This window comes from Nerophis ophidion, linkage group LG06 (assembly GCF_033978795.1).
Source record: "Nerophis ophidion isolate RoL-2023_Sa linkage group LG06, RoL_Noph_v1.0, whole genome shotgun sequence".
Lineage (NCBI taxonomy): Eukaryota > Metazoa > Chordata > Actinopteri > Syngnathiformes > Syngnathidae > Nerophis > Nerophis ophidion.
The window spans coordinates 49,319,204-49,343,835 of NC_084616.1; the positions used below are offsets into that span (position 1 = coordinate 49,319,204).

At 41.3% G+C, this 24,632-nt stretch overlaps 2 protein-coding genes across 3 annotated transcripts; one reads left to right on the forward strand and one right to left on the reverse strand.

The window, feature by feature from the left end:
• Window positions 1–74: 74 nt before the first annotated feature.
• Window positions 75–11,503, forward strand: LOC133554854 (syntaphilin). 2 transcript variants are annotated; one of them, XM_061904079.1, is made up of 5 exons: window positions 75–267; window positions 3,860–3,952; window positions 4,042–4,167; window positions 7,214–7,363; window positions 8,606–11,503. In XM_061904079.1, the coding sequence occupies exons 2-5, from the start codon at window positions 3,903–3,905 to the stop codon at window positions 9,804–9,806; spliced, it is 1,527 nt and encodes a 508-aa protein (XP_061760063.1). In that variant the 5' UTR covers window positions 75–267; window positions 3,860–3,902; the 3' UTR covers window positions 9,807–11,503. The 2 variants fall into 2 exon arrangements, with proteins under 2 accessions (XP_061760063.1, XP_061760062.1); XM_061904078.1 differs by having other exon boundaries at window positions 76–263.
• On the reverse strand, window positions 10,928–24,520 carry LOC133554856 (peptidyl-prolyl cis-trans isomerase FKBP1A-like). Its single transcript, XM_061904081.1, has 5 exons — window positions 24,388–24,520; window positions 24,249–24,296; window positions 23,643–23,755; window positions 15,347–15,520; window positions 10,928–11,709 (listed from the first exon to the last, which is right to left on the reverse strand). Exons 1-4 carry the CDS (start codon window positions 24,422–24,424, stop codon window positions 15,389–15,391), a joined length of 330 nt encoding a protein of 109 aa, XP_061760065.1. The 5' UTR covers window positions 24,425–24,520; the 3' UTR covers window positions 10,928–11,709; window positions 15,347–15,388.
• Window positions 24,521–24,632: the final 112 nt, after the last annotated feature.

A 24,632-nucleotide genomic window follows, 5' to 3' on the forward strand; every position in this document is an offset into this window, starting at 1 on the left:
AAAAGTCAGTCAATGTGCGCGATTGTCCGGCGTCATTCCCTGCTGTCACTTTAAGAGGCATCGACGTCGCAGTTGGCTCACTTCATCTGTGCGCTTCATGGCTGCAGTGTGCACTCGGATCTGCATCAGCAACATATTCCCGTCCTGCTGCCAGCGACGCCAAAGCGGCAGCCATGGCAGCGACACTGAGCATCGTCCATGTAAACTGCATGCTTTTGTTTAAGGCTTCTGGCGGTCTAGAGAAGATTCCTGGAAGGCTCACAGTATGTATGTAGGACACATAACGTGACTTATTGTCATTGTTTTGTCCCTCACTTGTTTCCTTATGTGCGATGTACGTACATGCTGCTCTTTCTATAAATGATGTTGGATGTGAATATGTTGCTTAACCGTTGCTTTCGGGGGACTTTTGTGCCAGAAGCCCGCCTCCGCAGTACTCACGCGGACTTACGTAATATGATTACGTATTTCTCGCCAATAATGCTCTAGCCACCTGTTGGTGCTGATCATACAGGAGAAAAGAGGGGATATAATTTAATAATCGGAAACCGCGCGCGCGTGTGTGTGTGTGGGCCATGTTTATCCAAAATTAGTATGTGTTTCAAAAACCTCATCTAGAACAGGGGGTTTCAAAGTGTGAGGTGCAGGCGTGCAGCAGCTTAACACAAATAATGAAAAACACATTATGTATTCTAAGCTACTCTGTGACGAAACTAAATGTATTGTAGCCGACAGTGGCAAAACACTCTGAACACAGAAATGATCGATCCAAATACCAAAAAAGACAGAAACACATTAAAACAAAGGTAAAGAGGGAAATGCTGCAATCATGTAAATGTTGCTTGATCAAAGAACACTGGTGTCAAACTCAAAGCCCAGGGGCCAAATCCATATTACTATATGTATTTTTTCTTTTAATGTTGACAGAAAAAACTGTACTGGATGAAATTGCATATTTATAATTGAATGTAATGTAAGATATTCCAACCAAAATCTCTAAATATCTGCTTGTCAATTTGAGTTAGGATTTCAAAGTAAATTATCCATTAATTTGTTATTTAAAAATGCATAGGCTATTGTGTATCATTGTTTATCATGAAGCGATTATATCTACTGTTACAAGAGCAGCCATAACTGCGATGTGGCCCTCAATGAAAACAAATTTGTCACCCCGATTCAAACATTAACATCAGCAACGTGAACGCTTGCTCTGTATGATGTTTTTAAACTTGCAGTGTTCATGGGTTGCAGCATTTTTAGCTGTTTGCATTTGTTTTGTGGTGTTTTAGGATCTTATTTTTTTGTTTCCATAAAAATTATCATTAAGTAATAGAAAGCAATATGGTGTGAGCAGAAAAGGGCACATATGATCTGAGGCAGTGGTTCTCAAATGGGGGTACGCGTACCCCTGGGGGTACTTGAAGGTATGCCAAGGGGTACGTGAGATTTTTCAAAAATATTCTAAAAATAGTAACAATTCAAAAATCCTTTTTAAATATATTTATTGAATAATACTTCAACAAAATATGAATGTAAGTTCATAAACTGTGAAATTAAATGCAATATTCAGTGTTGACAGCTAGATTTGTTGTGGACATGTTCCATAAATATTGACGAGAAATATTTCTTTTTTTGTGAAGAAATGTTTGGAATTAAGTTCATGAATCCAGATGGATCTCTATTACAATCCCCAAAGAGGGCACTTGAAGTTGATGATTACTTCTATGTGTAGAAATTTTTATTTATAAACCCTGTTTCCATATGAGTTGGGAAATTGTGTTAGACGTAAATATAAACGTAATACAATGATTTGCAAATCGTTTTCAACACATATTCAGTTGAATATTGTACTAAGACAACATATTTGATGTTCAAACTGATAAACTTTTTTTTTGCAAATAATCATTAACTTTAGAATTTGATGCAAAAAAGTTGGGAAATGTGGCAATAAATACTGATAAAGTTGAGGAATGTTCATCAAACCCTTATATGGAACATCCCACAGGTGTGCAGGCTAATTGGGAACAGGTGGGTGCCATGAATGGGTATAAAAGCAGCTTCCATGAAATGCTAAGTAATTCACAAACAAGAATGGGGCAAGGGTCACCACTTTTAAAGCAAATTGTCGAACAGTTTTAGAACAACATTTTTTAACTAGCTCATGCAAGGAATTTAGGGATTTTACCATCTACGGTCTGTAAAATCATCAAAAGGTTCGGAGAATCTGTAAAAATCACTGCACGTATGCGATGATATAACGGACCTTTGATCCGTCAGGCGGTACTGCATCAAAAACCGACATCAGTGTGTAAAGGATATCACCACATGGGCTCAGGAACACCTCATAAAACCACTGTCAGTAACTACAGTTGGTCGCTACATCTGTAAGTGCAAGTTAAATCTCTACTATGCAAAGCCAAACCCATTTATCAACAACACCCTGAAATGCCGCCGGCTTCGCTGGGTCCGAGCTCATCTAAAATGGACTGATGCAAAGTGGAAAAGTGTTCTGTGGTCTGACGATTCCACATTTCAAATTTAATTTGGAAACAGAGGACGTGGTGTCCTCCAGAACAAAGAGGAAAATAACCATTCGGATTGTTCTCAGCACAAAGTTCAAAATCCAGCATCTGTGATTGTATGGGGGTGTATTAGTGCCCAAGGCATGGGTAACTTACACATCTGTGAAAGCACCATTAATGCTGAAAGGTCCATACAGGTTTTGGAACAACATATGTTGTCATCCAAGCAACGTTATCATGGACGCCCCTGCTTATTTCAGCAGGACAATGTCAAGGCACGTGTTACAACAGCGTGGCTTCATAGTAAAAGAGTGTGGGTACTTTCCTGGCCCGCCTGCAGTCCAGACTTGTCTCCCATCGAAAATGTGTGGCACATTATGAAGTGTAAAATACATTAGCGGAGACCCCGGACTGTTGAATGACTGAAGCTCTACATAAAACAAGAATGTGAAAGAATTCCACCTTCAAAGCTTCAACAATTAGTTTCCTCAGTTCCCAAACGTTTATTGAGTGTTGTTAAAAGAAAAGGTGATGTAACAGTGGTGAACATGCCCTTTCACAACTACTTTGGCATGTGTTGCAGCCATTATATTCAAAGTTATTTATTATTTGCAAAAAAAAAAATAAAGTTTGAGTTTGAACATCAAATATCTTTCCTTTGTAGTGCATTCAATTGAATATGGGTTGAAAAGGATTCGCAAATCATTGTATTCCGTTTATATTTACATCTAACACAATTTCCCAACTCATATGGAAACGGGATTTTTATAATTGAATCACTTGTTTATTTTTCAACAAGTTTTTAGTTATTTTTATATCTTTTTTCCAGATAGTTCAAGAAAGACCACTACAAATGAGCAATATTTTGCACTGTTATACAATTGAATAAATCAGAAACTGATGACATAGTGTTGTATTTTACTTCTTTGTCTCTTTTTTTCAACCAAAAATGCTTTGCTCTGATTAGGAAGTACTTGAATTAAAAAGGTGGAGAACCACTGATCTGAGGGATTGGGCCACAATTTAATAAGCTTTTACAGTGTTGTTCGCACTCATGACTTGTTGCTACAACTTGACTTATGATGCAACAAATGTCCCAGTTGCTGTTTGACCTTTGACCTGGGTAAAATGTCATGTTTATCTGCACACACAAACAGCTGGTGCACGGGCCTTCAATAGACTCTTTGTGTCTATAAAGATCCTTTATTAGCCACTGAGCCAGGCTGTTTTTTAGACTTATCATCTCTTTAATTTAAGAAGAATAAAACATTGAATTTGTGAATTCTGAACAAGACTTTCACCTTTTTTCTTTTAATGCTTATTTGTTTATGACTAAGAGTGCAGCAGTAAGTGCTCCTGGCCTTTCTCTCTAGAGGCAACATGTCAGTTTCTCTCACCCCAAGTAGGAAGCCTTCATCGGGTCAGCGCAGGTACTAGCACCTTCTCTCAGAAAGAATGCTTAGTTTTAGTAGCACCAGTAGTCTAATAAATGACTTGTTTGTGATGTTTGCCATGACAGGCGCTCAGCAGGAACAAGTGGCAGCAGTGCACGATGCAGCCACTCTGACACGTCCAGCAGCTACCAGCTCAAAGTCAAGGCGACCGAGGGCAGCCTCACACCAAGGACGCATCCCAGTACACCGAGGTACTAAAGCACCCATAAAAATATTTTTGTACAATACAGCTGCATTTAAAGCAGGAGTGTGCCAACTCGCTCTATTGTACATACAAACACAAGGTTTAAATAACACCACAATACTGAACAACATCCCTTTATATTCTGGATCCAGTGGGCTAGTGGTTAGAGTGTCCGCTCTGAGATTGGTAGGTTGTGAGTCCAAACCCCGGCCGAGTCATACCATAGACTATAAAAATGGGACCCATTACCTCTCTACTTGGCACTCAGCATCAAGAATTGCAATTGGGGGTTAAATCACCAAAAATTATTCCCGGGCCCAGCACCGCTACTGCCCACTGCTCCCCTCACCTCAACTCCCAGGGGTTTAACAAAGGGATGGGTTAAATGCAGAGGACAAATTTCCCCACATGTAGTGTGTGTGACAAGCATTGGTACGTTTTAACTTGAAAAAATAAATGATAACTACACAGCTTGTTACTTACTTGCAATTCAAAGGAAACTGCACTTTTTTTGTTAATTTTGCCTATCGTTCACAATGTCTGTGAATGTTCTCATTCATCCAGGTCATTGTCATCTCAGAGCATTTGATCAATCGCAACTGGACTGTTTGGTTTGTCTTAGAAGAGTAGGCTTCATTAGTTCATGCTCATAGGTGAAGGTGACCAGAATGCCCTTTGTGCCATTTGTTTACAAGTGAATTGACTATTTTGGAATGGTCGTTGTTGATCCACAGCGATCGTTCCACACAATACCTCAATGCTAACAAGGGGAAATTATACTTCAATGACTGTCGTTGGCTTTGACAGTTGTGATTGCTCGATTGCATCAAAACAGTTGTTTTTTTTCACTACAATAGGGCAAAACCATCTTTGCCTAGGCACACCCTCATGGTTCTTTAAAGTATAAATATTTGGGGTTTTGGCACCAGCCGCTAGACTAGATCTGACCAATCTAAGTCTATGAGCACGAACGTACGACGGTGTGGGGAGGCGGAGCCGGCGGGCCGACGGCGGGGTAGGGCACGCCCCCTGCCCAAGAGGACGGCAAGGAGGCGAAGGATGCGGCGGAGCGGAGAGGCGGGGCTTGCTGGGTGTGACTCCGCCACAATCTAAATCAGGTGTTTGGCACACACACCAGCACATAATTGATTCATCTCCTCCTGCTGTATAAAAGGGGAGAAGGAGGAGGGATAAATAGAGAAGGAGGTGGAGAACCAGCCGCAGAAGCAGACGAGCGCAAAAGACCGAGAGCGAGCCGAAGACAGCAGCAAGGACGCGGCCGACTCAGAGCAAGAGGAGCGAGCAGGAGAGAAGAGCAGCTGAAAAGCGATCCGACCAAAAGACAAAGCTTTATTGAAAAAATAAACGAGTCAAACCTGCTCAGCGATGTCCTTCCTGAACGGTCCATGGTACCCACACGATGACGGCTCGAGACTGTCACAGACGCCGTATACTCGGGTGACCGGGAAACGTCTTATTAGACAAACCAAACAGTCCAGTTGCAATCGATTTAATGCCCTGAGATCGTTCACAATCATTATGAAAGACACAACGTGTTTTTTTTAATGTATTGAAATATTAAAAAACAAAACAAAAGTCTGCTTACAAGGGAGCCAATGGGAGCTCCACTTTTCTGCCCAAAAAATCGGACAGATAACCATTCAACGAGCGCCATCAATACTCTGTTTACATTTCGTGACTTGAACATTAACCAAGTTTTAGTGAGATTGTTAAAATAAGCGCTAACACAGACAAACTATTTATAGCGGCGCCGTGATAACTACCTTCTTGCCGATGTTTACATCCTCCACTGATCAGCTGCTTCCACGTTTCCCTGCTCCCTGTAAGTTTATTGTAGAGCATTAATCATGCCTTGGGCTTCACGGTGGAAGAGGGGTTAGTGCGTCTGCCTCACAATACGAAGTTCCTGCAGTCCTGGGTTCAAATCCAGGCTCGGGATCTTTCTGTGTGGAGTTTGCATGTTCTCCCCGTGAATGCGTGGGTTCCCTCCGGGTACTCCGGCTTCCTCCCACTTCCAAAGACATGCACCTGGGCATAGGTTGATTGGCAACACTAAATGGTCCCTAGTGTGTGAATGTGAGTGTGAATGTTGTCTGTCTATCTGTGTTGGCCCTGCGATGAGGTGGCGACTTGTCCAGGGTGTACCCCGCCTTCCGCCCGATTGTAGCTGAGATAGGCGCCAGCGCCCCCCGCGACCCCGTAAGGGACAAGCGGTAGAAAATGGATGGATGGATGGATAATCATGCCTTTCACCTCAAAAGTAGACGGCTGAAGATATAATCTGACAAGTTGGGACACTTTGATAGCCATTTTGGATCTCCAAATGGCAAGATCGACACGAAAAGCATTTGTCCCTCCCAACCCCTGCCACACCTGGACCCATCCGTCAACTTGCGTTCAGCTGTAATGCCTGTGTAGCAACGTGGTGGTTTTCCTTCGTTGTTTTGTTTGGCCTGGTGGGACCGACTGTCATAATTGGCGATTTTGTTTTCATTAGTTTATGGATTAGTTTTCTTGCTTTTTGCTTGTTTGGGGTAGCGGTGTGGTAACAGCTCAACTGCTCTGTCTAGAGTTGGCTTGTTCAGCTCAATGTCGTTTGTTCCTTTTGGCCATTTCCTCAGATATTTTTCCATGTGTCACTTTGAAACGGGATAGTTTTTTTTTTCTTCTTCTTTTTGTATTAATTCATTCATTGAACTTTGTCTCAAGTGTCTATCTGGAATATTGACACTCTGGTCATAAAAACCCTGATCGGCCCACTGGAGAAAATCCCGGTACTTCCGATGGCTGGTCCTCTCGTAAATTAGAGTACGAATACTAGATCATTTCACTCCGGCGTGTTTACCGCTTCATGGCAGGTGCCTTCGTCACTCGTGGTGCAAAGTGGATATACAAATATTTATATTGCGAGGCGTCAGAACACAACATCCACAACTTGAACAGTAAAAACTACATGCAAAAAAAATTCCCAAAGGAATAAAAATGTTTTATATAATATAAACAGCATATTGGTACCTCTGTCTTTTCCTCAGGCGTCAGGTGAAGCACTCAGTGTGTAGTGACAACCATGGGATCAGGCCTCCAACCCCGGAGCAGTACCTCACACCCATGCAGCAGAAGGAGGTGTGTATTCGACATCTGCGAGCCCGGCTGAGGGAGAACGTGGAAAGATTACAACACAGGTGAATATCCGGCACTTTAAATTTTAAACAACGTTATTGATCTCATGGGAGGCAATAGATTAAAAGCAGTGGATGGCAATTGATTGAAAGCTGAGGATGGCAATGGGCGGAATCCGAGCCAAAAATTGGACCTCAGCCAATAATATTGAGGCTGGTTTTTGAAAAGAATCTTTGTAACATTTGTTGACGAAAGGGAGCATTTTGAGCACATGAATGTGTCGTGATGTCTTATGTACTATGGGGCATAACAACTACATTTGAAAACCCCGGCCTAAACCCAACATTTCCACTCCCTGTTAAAACACACACAGTGTACATTCACTAAAAAACTAATTATTGCAATAATTCATTTGAAACCAGCTTTTTAAAGCACACTCGACTATATATGGATGGGATTAACATATCTAGAACATATATATTGTAGAGCAACCCCACCCTAAATATTTTTTTCCTACAAAAATCCCAACAACTTTAACTTCAGAGAGTAAAAACACATAGGACTATCATATGTGGTTAAAAACACATAGGACTACCATATGTGGTTAATACGAATCATAACACATTGTTATGATTATATTAGTGCATCTGCGGGGGGTTAAACCTCCCCCTGTCTTTAACAACTAGTGACACCTCTGTTTCAACTATAATTGGAGGTCCTTGAAAGCACCACAGTTATGTGCAATGAGATGCAAAAGTGAAATGTATACATAACTTTCTACTATGCTGCCACAGGTAAATTTGTTAAATTTTTATTTTTCTTCTTTCACATAATCCATTTTCAAAACAGTTGGCGCTGCATGGTAATGCTCAAAGTTGCGCTTTGATGACATCCTGACATTTGTGTTTAGGGAAGTGTTCGATGCTGGGGTTTGCTGCTATCCAGGTGGAATAAACCATTTTGTATGTTTTATAGGGAGTTTAGTCTTATATATTCTTAATTTTGTTCAAGCAATCTTATCATTGAACTTCCACATGACATTTTCATGCCATCCTTTTGTATAACTGACGTTTAAATGACAGAAAATATTCTTTAAACTTACCAACATCCTCACTGAACTCTTTAGTTAGACGTCCCTAAGTATTATGGTTTAGCTCATTTAGCACTGTACATACCTTATGTAAGCAACATCACTATAGGAATAAAATGTATGAGGGCATTTATCTCTGAAGTTGAAGTTGTTATGTTGTAGCTAAGTGCTTCTAGATGGAGACGGTTCAATCTTATTTTGCTTCTTACCACAGAGACTGTGAAATAGACGACTTGAGGACTCAGCTGTACAAAATGCAAGAAGACTGGATAGAAGAGGAATGCCACCGTGTGGAAGCCCAGTTGGCACTAAAGGAAGCCCGCAAGGAAATCCAGCACCTTCAAGGAGTGGTAGAGTCAGTCAGGACCAACCTGAGTGTTCGAGAAGACCCCCTCAACCAAAAGCCATACTTACGGTCACAGGACACCAGGCCAGGAGGAAGGTCTCGCTCTTGTGGATGTTCTCCTGCCAGCACGTTGACCCGCAGTGCCCCTCGTACTCGCTTGAGCACCGAGGCCCTGCATCTGGAGCGTAGTCCAAACGCGCCTGAGTCAAGCAGAGCATCACGAGTGGCAGGGCAGGCCCACCTCCTCCTGGAAGCAGCACTTCTGTCCGAGCAGACGCCTCCACAGGGCGACATCAGAGGGATGGTGTCTCCTTCTTCCACCTATGAAAGAGTGTGCAGAGGGGGCGCTGTGCTGCCAATGTCCCACTCCTGCCATTCCCTTAGTGGCAGCTGCAGGTGCAGTGGTCATGCCTATTTCCCACATCATCACTTATACCTGCACTTACCTCAGGAGGAGCCTCCAGATACAGTTCCTGTGGCTCCTGCTGCTGACCCAGTCCCAACACCTACTGCTCCAATGCAGAGGAAACCAGAGTTGCGCTCAAGGGCCTGCAGCCCAACTATGACTTGGTTGTGTGAGGAAAGTGTCAAGGAGGAGCTGAGTGTCATTTCTACAACAACAATGGACCTGACTCCTTCAGAGCAACTTCTCTTTCCAACATCTGTGTCTTCTCGTCCACTTAGCGAGGAGCCAAATAAGTTTGTGTGCATAAAGACGCCTGAAGAGCCCCACGTGTGTCAGCCTCCCCCTGCAGCCCCACTTCCGCTCCCCGTGAGGCAGGAAGCCACCCTGCTGGACATAGAAGAGGACGCCAAGGAAGAGAATGAAGAGGGAAATGATTTGCACCAGAGGTGTCACTGGAGCCCGTACTTCCTTGTGGATCTGCTGGCTTTGGCAGTGCCAGTGGTTCCAACTATGGCATGGCTGTGTCGCGGGGCACAGCAGGACATCATGCCTGTGTATCATATCGGGTCTCTGCTGAGAGGCTGCTGTGCTGTGGCCCTCCACTCGCTCCGCAGGCAGGGTGCAGCACGCAGACGTGCCAGTCTGAATGGAACAATAACCTGACTTTGAACACTAATGCCGACAAAGTCTGCATGACAATTGGCCTTAGAGAACAAAAAATTTAACATTACTTCAATTTCTTTCTCTCCGCAGCTTAATTTTTGCATGTTGGAGTCCATCCAAAGCTGCTGTCAGATGTTTTCTACTCAAAAGACAGTTCACAACAGAACACAAGGTTATGATGAATTAATTTGTGTAAACTTCTGTTCTTGCTCAATTTCCCAAAGAATCGCATTGGCAGGTTGGCATTCCTTGGAGAAAAATAAGTGCTAAATTTGTACATGAATGAAGCTTCATAGAGAGCACTTAAAAGTGGGAAGCACTTTTTCACCATGGAACTACTTGATAAATCTGTGCAGGCATTTATGGAATGTTGTAATGGAAGCGCTTTAAAGATCAGATTGTGATAGTCAGTCAGATATATTTTGGAATGTTGTATTACAAGGAATAATTGGAGTCTCATCAAATCATTAGGATAACAAAGGATATGAATTTACTCACTACAGCTCACACGCACAACATTTAGGGATGATTGCTTTTAACGGGAAAAGAGACAGATGCCAACTGAGGTAAGCTGAAAGGCCCAAGGTCAAATGAATACACACTTCAATTAAGTGTTCCAGCAACCAAGTCATCAAATGATCAATAGTGCAGGTGTTTTGTGTTAGAAAAATAGATTAGGTGATGACAAAATACATGTGCTGAAATCAAATTGATCAGATAAGTTCACTTGACATGATCCACTACTATTTAAAGTTGTCCTGCTGCTGTGCTGCATTTTTATCATGGTCCTGGAAAATATTAAACCTGTAATAGCTTTAATGTTTTTACAAGTTCCAGCCTTATGCAAAAAAAAAATAATGTTTTGGTTTTCAGGGTCGAGCTCAATTCAACAGCAAACAGATCAACAGTCCGCATGGTTGGACCTGCACATTTGCACAGGAAATCTTTGGAGATGTTTTAGTTGGTTTAAAAAAAAAAAAAAACTTTTACCCTTAATATGTAATATACCAACAAAAGCAATGCAATTGCAAACAAGTAGTATGCACAACTCTGTAAAGTAGCTTTCTTTGAATAAGACAAAAAAAAGGCATCTTCAAAATAAAAACCATATAGTCAAAAAGTTTGTGGTAAAATTACTCTTTTATTGTGAAGAGTAAGGACCCAAATGCAACGTCCACAGCTTGTAACACACAACTCCTTGAAAAAAATGCAACCACAAACTGCAGGGTTTCAACAATCCCTGAGGGGGAAAGTCTTCATGCAAGTGTCAAAAGCTTTTGCCCCCAACAGTTTTTTGTCCCCCACAAAACCTTTTGGCAATAAACTCCCCACATTTTACAAGCAACCATCAAGACAACAACTGTCCAGTTGTGAGAGTCTGAGCAAAGATCGTTTCACTCTCATAAATAATTAATATGGCCATACAGACAGTCAATCTAACATTTGCAGAGACCTGTAGGCAGCTCATGGCAAATATGTGCTTGATTCGAAAATTCTAAATTATGCCGGAATCCTGTCCTAAGTAGTCCAATAACTAATCACCACAGACATTCATAGAAATCTCTCTGTCAAACAATGTATTTTCTTGAAGAAAATGCACTACCCACAATCTGGACTGTTATTGTGGAAAGGCCGCAAAGCCAAAGACCTGTTCAGTTTCTGTATAAAAACTGACATGTTTTGTAACTTCTCGAAAAGTCTTGAAACAAAAAAATAAACATGAAAATACAAAGTCATGGGATGACCTATGACTGAACAGAAAGTCAAATAAAAAAAGCAAGTGGAAAAAAACAAGTTGTATGTAAATGAGAAGGAGAGTGAATTAGTGAAGCTATAGACATAGGTCCTATGCAGGAATCATCTTGTAACGTTTTGCCTCCATGTTCCCGAGATAGGAGTTGACCTGCAGTGAACACAAGAAAGCAGATTACATGACATATTTGCACAAATACACACATGCAAATGTATTATTAGGGCAGATGGGGCAGCTCTACGACCAAGGCCTTTATTTAAGGTCAACTTTTTCTTAACTGCACAAGGCTGCTGATTCTTTAACAGAGGATTCATAACCACAGGGGAAACCTTCCGAACAAAAAAAAAGTTTTAAATAGTTCTGCAAATTACTACATTGAATGCAATGCAAAATGCCTATCAATTTAGCAAATAAAGGCATTTTTGTTACAAACAGTACACAGACATTTATTTTATTCTCATGTCACATTAAAGTCAAAGTTGGGCGCAGGCGACTACTTAAAAAAAGACAACGCATAAAAAGTACTATTAACTAACCTAGAGTAGGACTGCTGACAAACTCTTCCAGACCAGTGAGAATAATAAAGAGACAAGAGCAAAAATATCCCGAAATGTTGACAATAGATACTTTGAATATGCTTTTGTCACTTCCATCCTAATGTGCCAAAACATCACCAACACACACACCAAAGAACGCTATCATCTTCTCTCTGGAAGACAAAGCAGGCTCGTAACGATGGTGAGTCTGTTCATCTCGTCCATCATAGATTTGACAGAAACGAGCTGATCCATGGGCGGTTAGAGCGGTGGTCTTCAAAAATGTGGAAAAGGGTTTCCCTTATTTCCTGAAAAATGTATTTCCTGCAGCTGAAGTTTCCTTCTTTCGCTCACAATTACAATTACCGCTACATAGATTTTGATGAAACTGAGTTTAGCAGGTTTAAAAACATATTTTTCCTAAAGTTTTTGTGCATAACACTTTGGACTAACGCATGTGTCACACGTATAAGGATGTGAGCAACCTTTGAGGAAAAAACAGGAAAATTTAAGGAAAAATAAGAATAAAAAAAAAAACATTTCCTGCATTTGGGGGCATTTCTACACTATAATGTACCTTTAGATTTATTCTCATCTGCCAATCTTGTTTGGCTGGCTTTTTGACACGTACATGTCCCATGTAATATACTACAGAATGTTTAGGTTTTTGAAAACATAATTATCATTGCAAGTGTAATGTAGAAGTCTATAACATGCATGCAAAGACATCAAAAAACATTTCCTATTTGGCAACTCTAACCTGTAGCCACACTTCCTCAGGTAATATACTTTTGGTGTTGTGCCTTCTGTTTACAATCCGTGACACCAAAAATATACTTCTCGTTGGCAACTAATAAATACTCTTGAACTACAACTGGTTGAAAACTACTAGTGTTCGAATTGTAATCATCCGAATATGATAGGCAGCAAGTAGAAAGCGGTCATTGTTGTGGCTTGGAGAGCGAACGGAAGCCACACCAAGTATGATAGCTAGATGGTTAGCCAAATAGCGAGCTTGTTTTGGTGCTCCCGATAATCTCCCTGTCCTGCATCTCAGTGTGTCGTTTAGACACGAGCACAGCGAGTGCCCGCAGCTGAGGCGAACGCTCCACAATTTTTTTTTTTTAAATTCTAAAATTAGTTTTTTTTTTTTTTTTTCAACCGCTGAAGTGTAATTTTGACACGAGAACTAATGTTTAAAAAACTTACTGCGCTTTCTCTGTAATTTCTTATGCCTGCCATAAGTCACTAAGAAGGCACTACATAAGTAAAAGTTGTTTTTGACATGATTGTTGAAAACACAAAAAAAATTGGTTTTGTAAAGACATAAAAAAAGGCTTGTTGCAACTAAGGATGTGTCCCTTGGTCGATCACTGATCAGTATCGGACGATTTTCGTAAAAATGATGTGATCGGCCATTGCCGATTACAGAAGCTAATACTCTCTGGCTAATAATTTGGTCGCTTGGTTGACAGCAGCGGCTATCAGCTAAGTGAATCTTTTTACAAGACACGGGTAAGCTGAGCGTATCCCAGCGGACTTTGGGCAAGAGGCAAGGTGCACCCTAGACTGGTTTCCAGCCAATCGTAAGTATAAAACTCCATCCACTTAAATTAAAAGGCAATCTGGTCGACCAGCCCTTCCCTGTATTACATGTCCCAAGTAGTTGGCAACTTATCACTTTTCCTACCTACTGGTATTTGTTTTTGTAAATTTGGGATACAGATAAGTCTCGAAAATTTTAAATCAAACCGTGGAGGCATTGCGGGGATACAGGTGAAACTGAAAACATTGGAATGTTGTGCAAATTATATTTACAAAGTGAAACCAATATATTACACACGCTCATAACATGCTTAACATATTTCAATTTTTTTTTTTTATATCATCATTGTGATGATTATGGCTTTCAGTTTATCAAAATTCAAATTGCAAATTTCAGAAAAGTTGGGGTTTTCAAAAACTAAGCCATCCATCTATCCGTTTTCTATCGCTTGTCCCTTTTGACGACCATTTTCTACCGCTTATTCGCTTTGGAGTCGCGGGGGGTGCTGGAGCCTATCTCAGCTGCTTTCATGCAGAAGGCAGTGTACACCTTGGACAAGTCGCCACCTCATCACAGGGCCAACATAGATAGACAACATTCACACTCACATACACACACTAGGGCCAATTTAGTGTTGCCAATGATCAAAGCCATGATCATCAAAATGATAAGGAAAAACTTGACATATCTCACTTTGCACTTTGCAAACATGGCTGACCGGTAGTAGAAAAGAAGGCACATAAATAAAACCGCCCGCAAAAGGCGCATCCTGAAGAGACAGTCAGAAAGTGGCTTGAAGCAGTAGATAATACAAATGTTTTGCTCTGTTAGGTGTCTAGCAAATTGATCTATACATCGGTGGTACCAATACCTAGGTTAGTATCAATATATGATAAATACTAAGATTAGATCAATATTTTTATTTTAACTAAATTATTTGTTGTTTTAGTTAATGTTTACAAATTTAGGGAATAATTCTATGGACAGAGGAGGACTTTGTTTTGCTCAAACAATTCAACATCAGATTTAAATTTTAAATTGATCAAATTTGGATTTTGATTAGGTCCTCTCACAATCAAAAACATACAAAAAAACTAAATCAATCAATGAGTCACGCAACGTGTATGCAAAAACCTGAGCTTTTAACGGTGAAACGAATGAGTGAGCGTTTTAGTAGCAAAAAGTTAATGTCTACTAAAAGTCTGGAATCTCACCATGGTTGCTACTTTTGATTGACACAGTCCTAGTATGGCTTATCAATACTCAATAAATAGAGAAAATAATCCGTATTGTGAAAAAATGTACATCCGAAAACTCAACTTATTGTAATAGAAGTGATATGGAAACAATAAAAAGGTTATTGAAGAGATATCAGAGCCTTTAACATCAGTAGAAGTGGGAATCTTTAGGCACCTCATGATTCGATTATGATTACAATTCAGGAGCTGCGATTCGATTAAAAATCGGTTATTGACGCGTCTTTAATTTATGTATATTGATGCAGTTTTACATTTTTCGTTTTACTAAATAAGCGTTTGTCAGTTGCACCTTTAAAAAATATATATATTTGGAACAAGAAACAGTAAATTAATCCCCACATTTATTAATGAAAATGTGTGCCAAACTGGACAACTTTCAGTAGCTGCAGAAAGAGAAGTGAAATTCATCTTTGAGTGTATCTGATAGAAAATCAAATGTGTCTCACCCTGGCAAGTTCAGTGGAATTAAGCAAAGCAGTGCGAACATCTTAGGCCTCTAAACCAAGCAGCTCCACATCAAAGGTCAGAGTGGCGTTTGGAGGGATGATGCCCGGGTGGCCCTTGCTGCCATAAGCATAGTCAGGTGAGCAGATAAGCTTTGCACGCTGACCTACACTCATCTGTGGAGGTAGTGAAAGGTTACAACAAAAAACTTATGCTGAAATAATAATGTGTGAACACGTGGCAACCTGAAAACACTCCAAACACAGAAATGGTGCAAAACCAATCCCAAAATACCATTAACCCTTCTAAGCACAAAAATGACCCCACGCATAGTTTTTCTTCAAAATCTTCCAAATGAAAAGTTGTAATATATTCATATTTCAGGTATTCCTCATAAAACATGTTTGTGACATAAGACCATTTGCATTTTTATTTATTTTTTCATTAATTATTAGGAATTGCACTGTTTGTATCACTAACCCACTCTTCCACAAGTGGGGTCAAAAATGAAGTTACTATGGAATCTTAGATGAACCTGTAATCAAAGCAATTGAATGTCCCACTTACACATCTGATGCAACTTTGACAGTCAATACTGTCTGACGTACACATTTGATGTCAGCAGTCTCCCCACCAAGGAGGTCCTTTTTATAACATCCATCCACCCATTTGCGCTGGAGCCTATCTCAGCTGCATTCGGGCAGAAGGCAGGGTACACCCTGGACAAGTTGCCACCTAATCACAGGGCCAACACAGATAGACAGACAACATTCACACTCACATTCACAAACTAGGGCCAATTTAGTGTTTCCAATCAACCTATCCCTAGGTGCATGTCTTTGGAGGTGGGAGGAAGCTGGAGAATCATGAAACGCAACCTTACCCAAGCAAAAATTATGTATATGCCGGGAGAGTCTTGATACCAATTTCCTTGACACAGCCACACACAAATAAATTGATTTTCCAAGTTTCTATCTGTTTTGTCATGTAAAATGGCGTCTGGAGCAAAAATAGTTCAATATGTCTAGGAAGGCGACCAACTAGTATAACCCTTGATATCACTCAACAAATATTTTTGAGAATATAAAGTGTATGAATGTGAATGTTGTCTATCTGTGTTGGCCCTGTGATGAGGTGGTCACTTGTCCAGGGTATACACCGCCTTCTGCCCTAATGCAGCTGAGATAGGCTCCAGCACCCCCCGCGACCCAGAAAGGGACAAGCGGTAGAAAAATGGAGGGATGGATGGATAGATTTCTATTGCATAGTTTGCATTTTTGCTTGTATTTGATTTGTGCAGGAAGATTTCAACCTTTTTGTACTCTGCTTGCTGTGCAACAGCCATCTTAGCTGGTTTGACCACCACTGGTTTTCACTTTCAGGAAAAAGTCACATGTCGGAATACAGGCAATTGTCTTCTCAGATAATCAAGGACAAGAAAAACAATTAGATTTTCTGAACTTCCAAAATGTGTAGCTCCCTTAATTGAAGGCCTACTGAAATTAGATTTTCTTATTTAAACGGGGATAGCCGGTCCATTCTATTTCATACTTGATCATTTTGCGATATTGCCATATTTTTGCTGAAAGGATTTAGTAGAGAACATCGACGATAAAGTTTGCAACTTTTGGTCGCTAATAAAAAAGCCTTGCCTGTACCAGAAGTAGCAAACGATGTGCGCGTGACATCACCGGTGTGAGGGCTAATCACATCCTCACATTGTTTATAATGTGAACCACCAGCAGTAAGAGCAATTTGGACTGAGAAAGCGACTATTCCACCATTAATTTGAGCGAGGATGAAAGATTTGTGGATGAGGAAAGTTAGAGTGAAGAAAAAAAAAAAGGCGACGGATCCAGGCGGCAGCAGTGGGAGAGTTTCAGATGTAATTAGACACATTTACTAGGATATTTCTGGAAAATCCCTTATCTGCCTATTGTGTTAATGGTATTTTAGTGAGATGATAGTCATACCTGAAAGTCGGATGGCTGCGGTAAACGCCAGTGTCTCTGAGAGAATTCGAGGAGCCAAGATCACAGCTGCCTTTTTTAAGAGCAGGACGAGGTCGCGTAATCCACTCAAGTCTCTGGTAAGAGCAGACTTAATATCACAATTTCCCCATCCAAAAACTTGCTGGTTGATGTAGAGCAGGGGTCGGGAACCTTTTTGGCTGAGAGAGCCAAGAAGTCAAATATTTTAAAATGTATTTAAATATGAGCCATATAATATATTTTTAACACTGAACACAACTAAACGCGTGCATTTTTAAGTAAGACTAACCTTTCTAGAGTATAATAGGTATCTTATTCTTTGTAATAACATTGTTATTCTGAAGCTAACCGTGGAGGGGGCTGGACCTGCCGGCCTGCAGCAAAGCGGGTGTGCCAGGACCGGCCTCGAAATCAGCGACAGGTTCCCAGAGGGCCCACCTGGGCCTTGTTATCTAATCACCTGTCATTCTGTTATAAGCAGCAGCCAGGAGGAGAGACAGGGCTGGGGCTGGAGCCAAAGTGCGAGCGAGAACGAAAGAAAAATACATTTGCTGGAAAGCAACTAAGAGACTTATTGAAAATAAAACAATATTGTAACCCTGAAACAGGCTCTCATGTCGGAGCTTGGTGGTCTGAAGAACCCCCAGGAGGGCAAGCCCTACACTAACCAATATAAATAAATAACTTCTTACCATTAATGCAACTTCTTGAACATAAAAATGCATGAGAATATTTTATATTTTGAACGTTATTTTTCACGCTGTGATTACAAGTGGAATTCATTACTTATCGTGTTGAGCAAAGTCACCTAAGATTTATCTGAGAGCCAGATGCAGTCATCAGAAGAGCCACATCTGGCTCGCGAGCTATAGGTTCCCTACTCCTGATGTAGAGAAACATGTTCGCTTGACCGCTCTGTGTTAAAGCTTCACAACAAACAAAGAAACACCGGCTGTGTTTCGGTGCTAAAGGCAGCTGCAATCCACCGCTTTCCACCAACAGCATTCTTTTTTGACATCTCCATTATTCCATCCATCCATCCATTTCCTACCGCTTATTCCCTTTTGGGGTCGCTGGCGCCTATCTCAGCTACAATCGGGCGGAAGGCGGGGTACACCCTGGACAAGTCGCCACCTCATCGCAGGGCCAACACAGATAGACAGACAACATTCACACTCACATTCAAACCCTAGGGCCAATTTAGTGTTGCCAATCAACCTATCCCCAGGTGCATGTTTTTGGAAGTGGGAGGAAGCCGGAGTACCCGGAGGGAACCCACGCATTCACGGGGAGAACATGCAAACTCCACACAGAAAGATCCCGAGCCTGGATTTGAACCCAGGACTGCAGGAACTTCGTATTGTGAGTCAGACGCACTAACCCCTCTGCCACCGTGAAGCCCATTATCTCCATTATTAATTGAACAAATTGCAAAAGATTCAGCAACACAGGTGTCCAAAATACTGTGCAATTGCGCGATGAAAAGAGACTACTTTTAGCCGTAAGTGGTGCTGGGCTAATATGTCTCCTCCAACCAATAACGTCACAAACACGCGTCATCATTCCGCAACGTTTTCAACAGGAAACTTCGCGGGAAATTTAAAATTGTAATTTGGTAAACTGAACCGGCTGTATTGGCATGTGTTGCAATGTTAAGATTTCATCATTGATATATAAACTATCAGACTGCGTGGTCGGTAGTAGTGGGTTTTAGTACGCCTTTAATATTTGACCCATCACATGGGTTCAAGTACCATTGGAAAGCTTTTTCCTAAGTCTTTGAAATGGGATATTTTTTTTATAGGTAGAGTATTTGGCATTTTAAATAATTATGTATGTTGTTGTTGTTGTAAGCCCATCCATCATATTCCGCTTATCCGAGGTCGGGTCGCGGGGGCAGCAGCCCAAGCAGGGAAGCCCAGACTTCCCTCTCCCCAGCCACTTCGTCCAGCTCTTCCCGGGGGATCACGAGGCGTTCCCAGGCCAGCCGGGAGACATAGTCTTCCCAACGTGTCCTGGGTCTTCCCCGTGGCCTCCTACCGGTTGGACGTGCCCTAAACACCTCCCGAGGGAAGCGTTCGGGTGGCATCCTGACCAGATGCCCGAGCCACCTCATCTGGCTCCTCTCGATGTGGAGGAGCAGCGGCTTTACTTTGAGTTCCTCCCGGATGGCAGAGCTTCTCACCCCATCTCTAAGGGAGAGCCCCGCCACCCGGCGGAGGAAACTCATTTCGGCCGCTTGTACCCGTGATCTTATCCTTTCGGTCATGACCCAAAGCTCATGACCACAGGTGAAGATGGGAACGTAGATCGACCGGTAAATTGAGAGCTTTGCTTTCCGGCTCAGCTCCTTCTTCACCACAACGGATTGATACAACGTCCGCATTACTGAAGACGCCGCACTGAACATGCCAATGTGTTGTAAGCATTTCACCAATCTCGCGCACTTTGCAAATTATACGTCATTTCCATTGAGCGCAAGCAATTTGCATATCGCAAGACGAGATTTTGTGGATGGTTTAGTCAGTAACCCTACATTATTATATTTTATAAATAGTAAACCAAGTAGTGGTAGTAGTTTAGTCGTGGATGTACACTGTATAGTGGTTAGGGTTGTTATGATTTGAGGGCAATACTCAGTTATATTGTCCCGACTACAAATGAATAGATTTACATAAGTATTTATTAAATTATTTTGACATCAAAAACATGTATTTGCGCCCATTGATTTGCAAAACGTGCACCGCACATTATTCAAATATATAGCTGGAAGCAATTTAGCAATTGATTGCGCAATATACAAATTTGCAAAATAAGGTTGCGCATTTTGCAAATTGCTCACATTGGTATTGTGCCTACAACACCAAGATCACAGCTGCCTTTTTGAGCTGCAGGATGAGGTCGCGTAATCCACTCAGATCTCCGGTAAGAGTCGACTTAATATCACAATTTTACCATCCAAAAACTTGCTGGTTGACGTAGAGCAGGGGTAGGGAACCTATGGCTCGCGAGCCCGATGTGGCTCTCTTGATGACTGCATCTGGCTCTTGGATAAATCTGAGCTGACATTGCTTACCACGATAAGTAATGAATAATTCCACTTGTAATCACAGTGCTCATGCTTTTTTATATTGAAGAATTTGCGTTAATGATAAGAAGTAGTTTATTTATTATTGGTTAGTGGGGCTTGCCCTCCTAGGGGTTCTTCAGACAACCAAGCTCCGACATGAGAGCCTGTTTCAGGGTTACAATATTTTTCTATTTTTCAACAAGTCTCTCAGTTGCTTTCCAGCAATTGTGTTTTTGTCTTTCGTTCTCTTTTGCGCTCTGGCTCCAGCTCCAACCTTGTTTCTCCTCCTGGCTGCTGCTTACAAACAGAGCGACAGGTGGTTAGATAACAAGGCCCGGGTGGGCCGTCTGCGCACCTGTCGCTGATTTCAAGGCCGGTCCTGGCAACACCCTGCTTCGCTGCAGGCCACGCCCCCTCCACAGTTAGCTTCAGAACAACAATGATATTACAAAGAATAAGAGACCTATTATACTCCAGAAATGTTGGTCTTACGTAAAAATGCACGTGTTGAGTTGTGTTCAGTGTTAAAAAAATATTACATGGCTCTTAAGGAAATACATTTTAAAATATTTGGCTTTTTGGCTCTCTCAGCCAAAAAGGTTCCCGACCCCTGACGTAGAGAAACATGTTCACTTGACCGCTCTGTGTTAAAGCTTCACAACAAACAAACACCAGCTGTGTTTCAGTGCTACGGGCAGTTGCAATCTACCGCTTTCCACCAACAGCATTCTTATTTGACGTCTACATTATTAGTTGAACAAATTGCAAAAGATTCAGCAACACGGATGTCCAAAATACTGTGTAAATGCGCGATGAAAAGAGACGACTTTTAGCCGTAAGTTGTGCTGGGCTAATGTCCCCTCCAACCAATAACGTCACAAACACGCGTCATCATTCTGTGACGTTTTCAACAGGAAACTCCGCGGGAAATTTAAAATTGTAATTTAGTAAACTAAACCGGCCGTATTGGCATGTGTTGCAATGTTAAGATTTCATCATTGATATACAAACTATCAGACTGTGTGGTCGGTAGTAGTGGGTTTTAGTAAGCCTTTAATATTTGACCCATCACATGGGTTCAAGTACCATTGGAAAGCTTATTCCTAAGTCTTTGAAATGTGATATTTTTTATAGGTATTTGGCATTTTAAATGATTATGTATGTTGTTGTTGTAAGCATTTCATCAATCTCTCACACTTTGCAAATTATACATCATTTCCATTGTGTTCAAGCAATTTGCATATCGCAAGACGTGATTTAAGACGAAATTTTGTGGATGGTTTAGTCAGTAACCCTACATTATTATATTTTATAAATAGTAAACCAAGGAGTGGTAGTAGTTTAGTCAGTAGTTTAGTCGTGAATGTACACTGTATAGTGGTTAGGGTTAGGGTTGGAAAGATTTGAGGGCAATACTCAGTTATATTGTCCCAACTAAAAATGAATAGATTTACATAAGTATTTAATAAATAATTTTGACACCAAAAACATGTATTTGCGCCCATTGATTTGCAAAATGTGCACCACACATTATTCAAATATATAGCTGGAAGCAATTTGCAAAAAGATTGCGCATTATACAAATTTGTAAAATGCGGTTGCGCATTTTGCAAGTTGCTCACATTGGTATTGTGCCTACAACACCAAGATCACAGTTGCCATTTTGAGCTGCAGGATGAGGTCATGTAATCCACTCAACTCTCCGGTAAGAGTCGACTTAATATCACAATTTTACCATCCAAAAACTTGCTGGTTGACGTAGAGAAACATATTCACTTGACCGCTCTGTCTTAAAGCTTCACAACAAACAAACACCGGCTGTGTTTCGGTGCTAAAGGCAGCTGCAATCCACCGCTTTCCACCAACAGCATTTTTATTTGACGTCTCCATTATTGATTGTACAAATTGCAAAAGATTCAGCAACACAGGTGTCCAAAATACTGTGTAATTGCGCGATGAAAAGAGACGACTTTTAGCCGTAAGTGGTGCTGGGCTAATATGTCCCCTCCAACCAATAACGTCACAAACACCCGTCATTATTATGCGACGTTTTCAACAGGACACTTTGCGGGAAATTTAATATTGTAATTTAGTAAACTGAACCGTCTGTATTGGCATGTGTTGCAATGTTAAGATTTCATCATTGATATATAAACTATCAGACTGTGTGGTCGGTTGTAGTGGGTTTCAGTAGGCCTTTAAAGGCCTACTGAAATTACATTTTCTTATTTAATCGGGGATAGCAGGTCCATTATATGTGTCATACTTGATCATTTCGTGATATTGCCATATTTTTGCCAAAAGGATTTAGTAGAGAACATCGATGATAAAGTTCGCAACTTTTGGTCGCTAATAGAAAAGCCCTGCCTTTACCGGAAGTCGCAGACGATGACGTCACCCGTTGATGGCTCCTCACATCTTAAATGTGTTTTTAGACACATTTACTAGGATAATTCTGGGAAATCTCTTATCTTTCTATTATGTTGCTAATGTTTTAGTGAATTTAATAGTACCTGATAGTCGGAAGGGTGTATCCACGGGTGTCTTGAGGCCAGTGTCTGATGGAAGTCGACGGCAGCTGTACGGACGGCACAAGCTCAGCTGATCTCCGGTAAGTGGCGACTTTTTACCACAATTTTCTTACCGAAAACAGCTGGTTGACATTTGGTCGGGAACGATATTCGCTTGACCGCTCTGATCCATAGTAAAGCTTCACCTCCGAGAATTTTAAACAATGAATCACTGTGTGTTTGTGTGGCTAAAGCTTCCCAACTCCATCTTTCTACTTTGACTTCTCCATTAATAATTGAACAAATTGCAAAAGATTCAGCAACACAGATGTCCAAAATACTGTGTAATTATGCGGTTAAAGCAGACTACTTATAGCTGTGTGTGTGCGCAGCGCTAATATTTCCTAACAGTCCATGACGTCACGCGTACACGTCAGCATTCCGCGACGTTTTCAACAGGACACTTTGCGAGAAATTTAAAATTGCAATTTAGTAAACTAAAAAGGCCGTATTGGCATGTGTTGCAATGGTACTAATTCATCATTGATCTATAAACTATCAGACTGCGTGGTCGGTAGTAGTGGGTTTCAGTAGGCCTTTAATATTTGACCCATCACATGGATTTAAGTACCATTAGAAAGCTTTTTCCTAGGTCTTTGAAATGGTATTTTTTTATAGGTATTTGGCATTTTTAATGAATATGTGTGTTGTGAAAGCGCCTCCTTACCTGGGCGACGCCTTCTTCCCAGCCACGAATAACCTCCTGGTGCCCAATCTTGAATTTAAATGGCTTTCCTCGGTTCCTCGAAGAATCAAACACTTTCCCATCCGCCAAGGTTCCTGATATTAAAGGGAGTGATAGGTCTCTTCATCTAGGTGCACATTAAAGAAGATTATGTGCACTAAAGCACAAGTGACAGGCGGTAGCTCAAGTTAGCCGAATGGCTAAAATTAGCCAAAGTTAGCCGGCTAGCATGACGGGCCCCGGTGTATGTTCCGCTACCTCGTATGCTAGCCACTTAAACCTCAAAAATACCAACACAACTGTCTATTAAGACGTAAAAATGTTCATTAAATAAGTAATTCACAGCTTTGACATTAGCACAAGTACATCAATTTAAAGCCAAAACAACTTACTTCTTGGCACTAGCTGAAAGAAACCCTGCGACGTTAGCGCACACAGATCTTCAAGTTACATTCATTCCTTACCAAAATAGACATTTAGCTGCCAATAGTTGGCGCTCAAACAAAGAATAACAGCATTTAAAGTCCAAAGCTTGCATTAAATGAGTAAGTTTTACGCTATTGGTGGCAGTCAAGCAGCCCTCCTCACCGACATAGTGCACCACGACGCGCTGCCCCTTCTTTGGAAATGTCTGTCCTGCAAAAGCAGGAGAGAGCGATAGAGAGGCGACATCAGTGGAAGCAGACGCCAAGTCCACAGGAATACAGAATAATGCGCGTCTACCCACCATCTCCCGGCTTAATGGTTTCAATTTGTACTCCCATGTTCGCTATTCCACAGCCGTTCTGTCGACCACCGTGCAGACAGCGGAAGCAGGGGGAGGCGGAGTGGGCATGGATGCGGAAAACATTCACAGCAGGCGACACACTCACTCACTTCGTCTACGTTTTAACCCGCCATTATTATTCCCTTTTACTTGTGGATCTGTAGTATTTGAAATGTTTTTGGCATTATGACGGAAAACTTTATTTT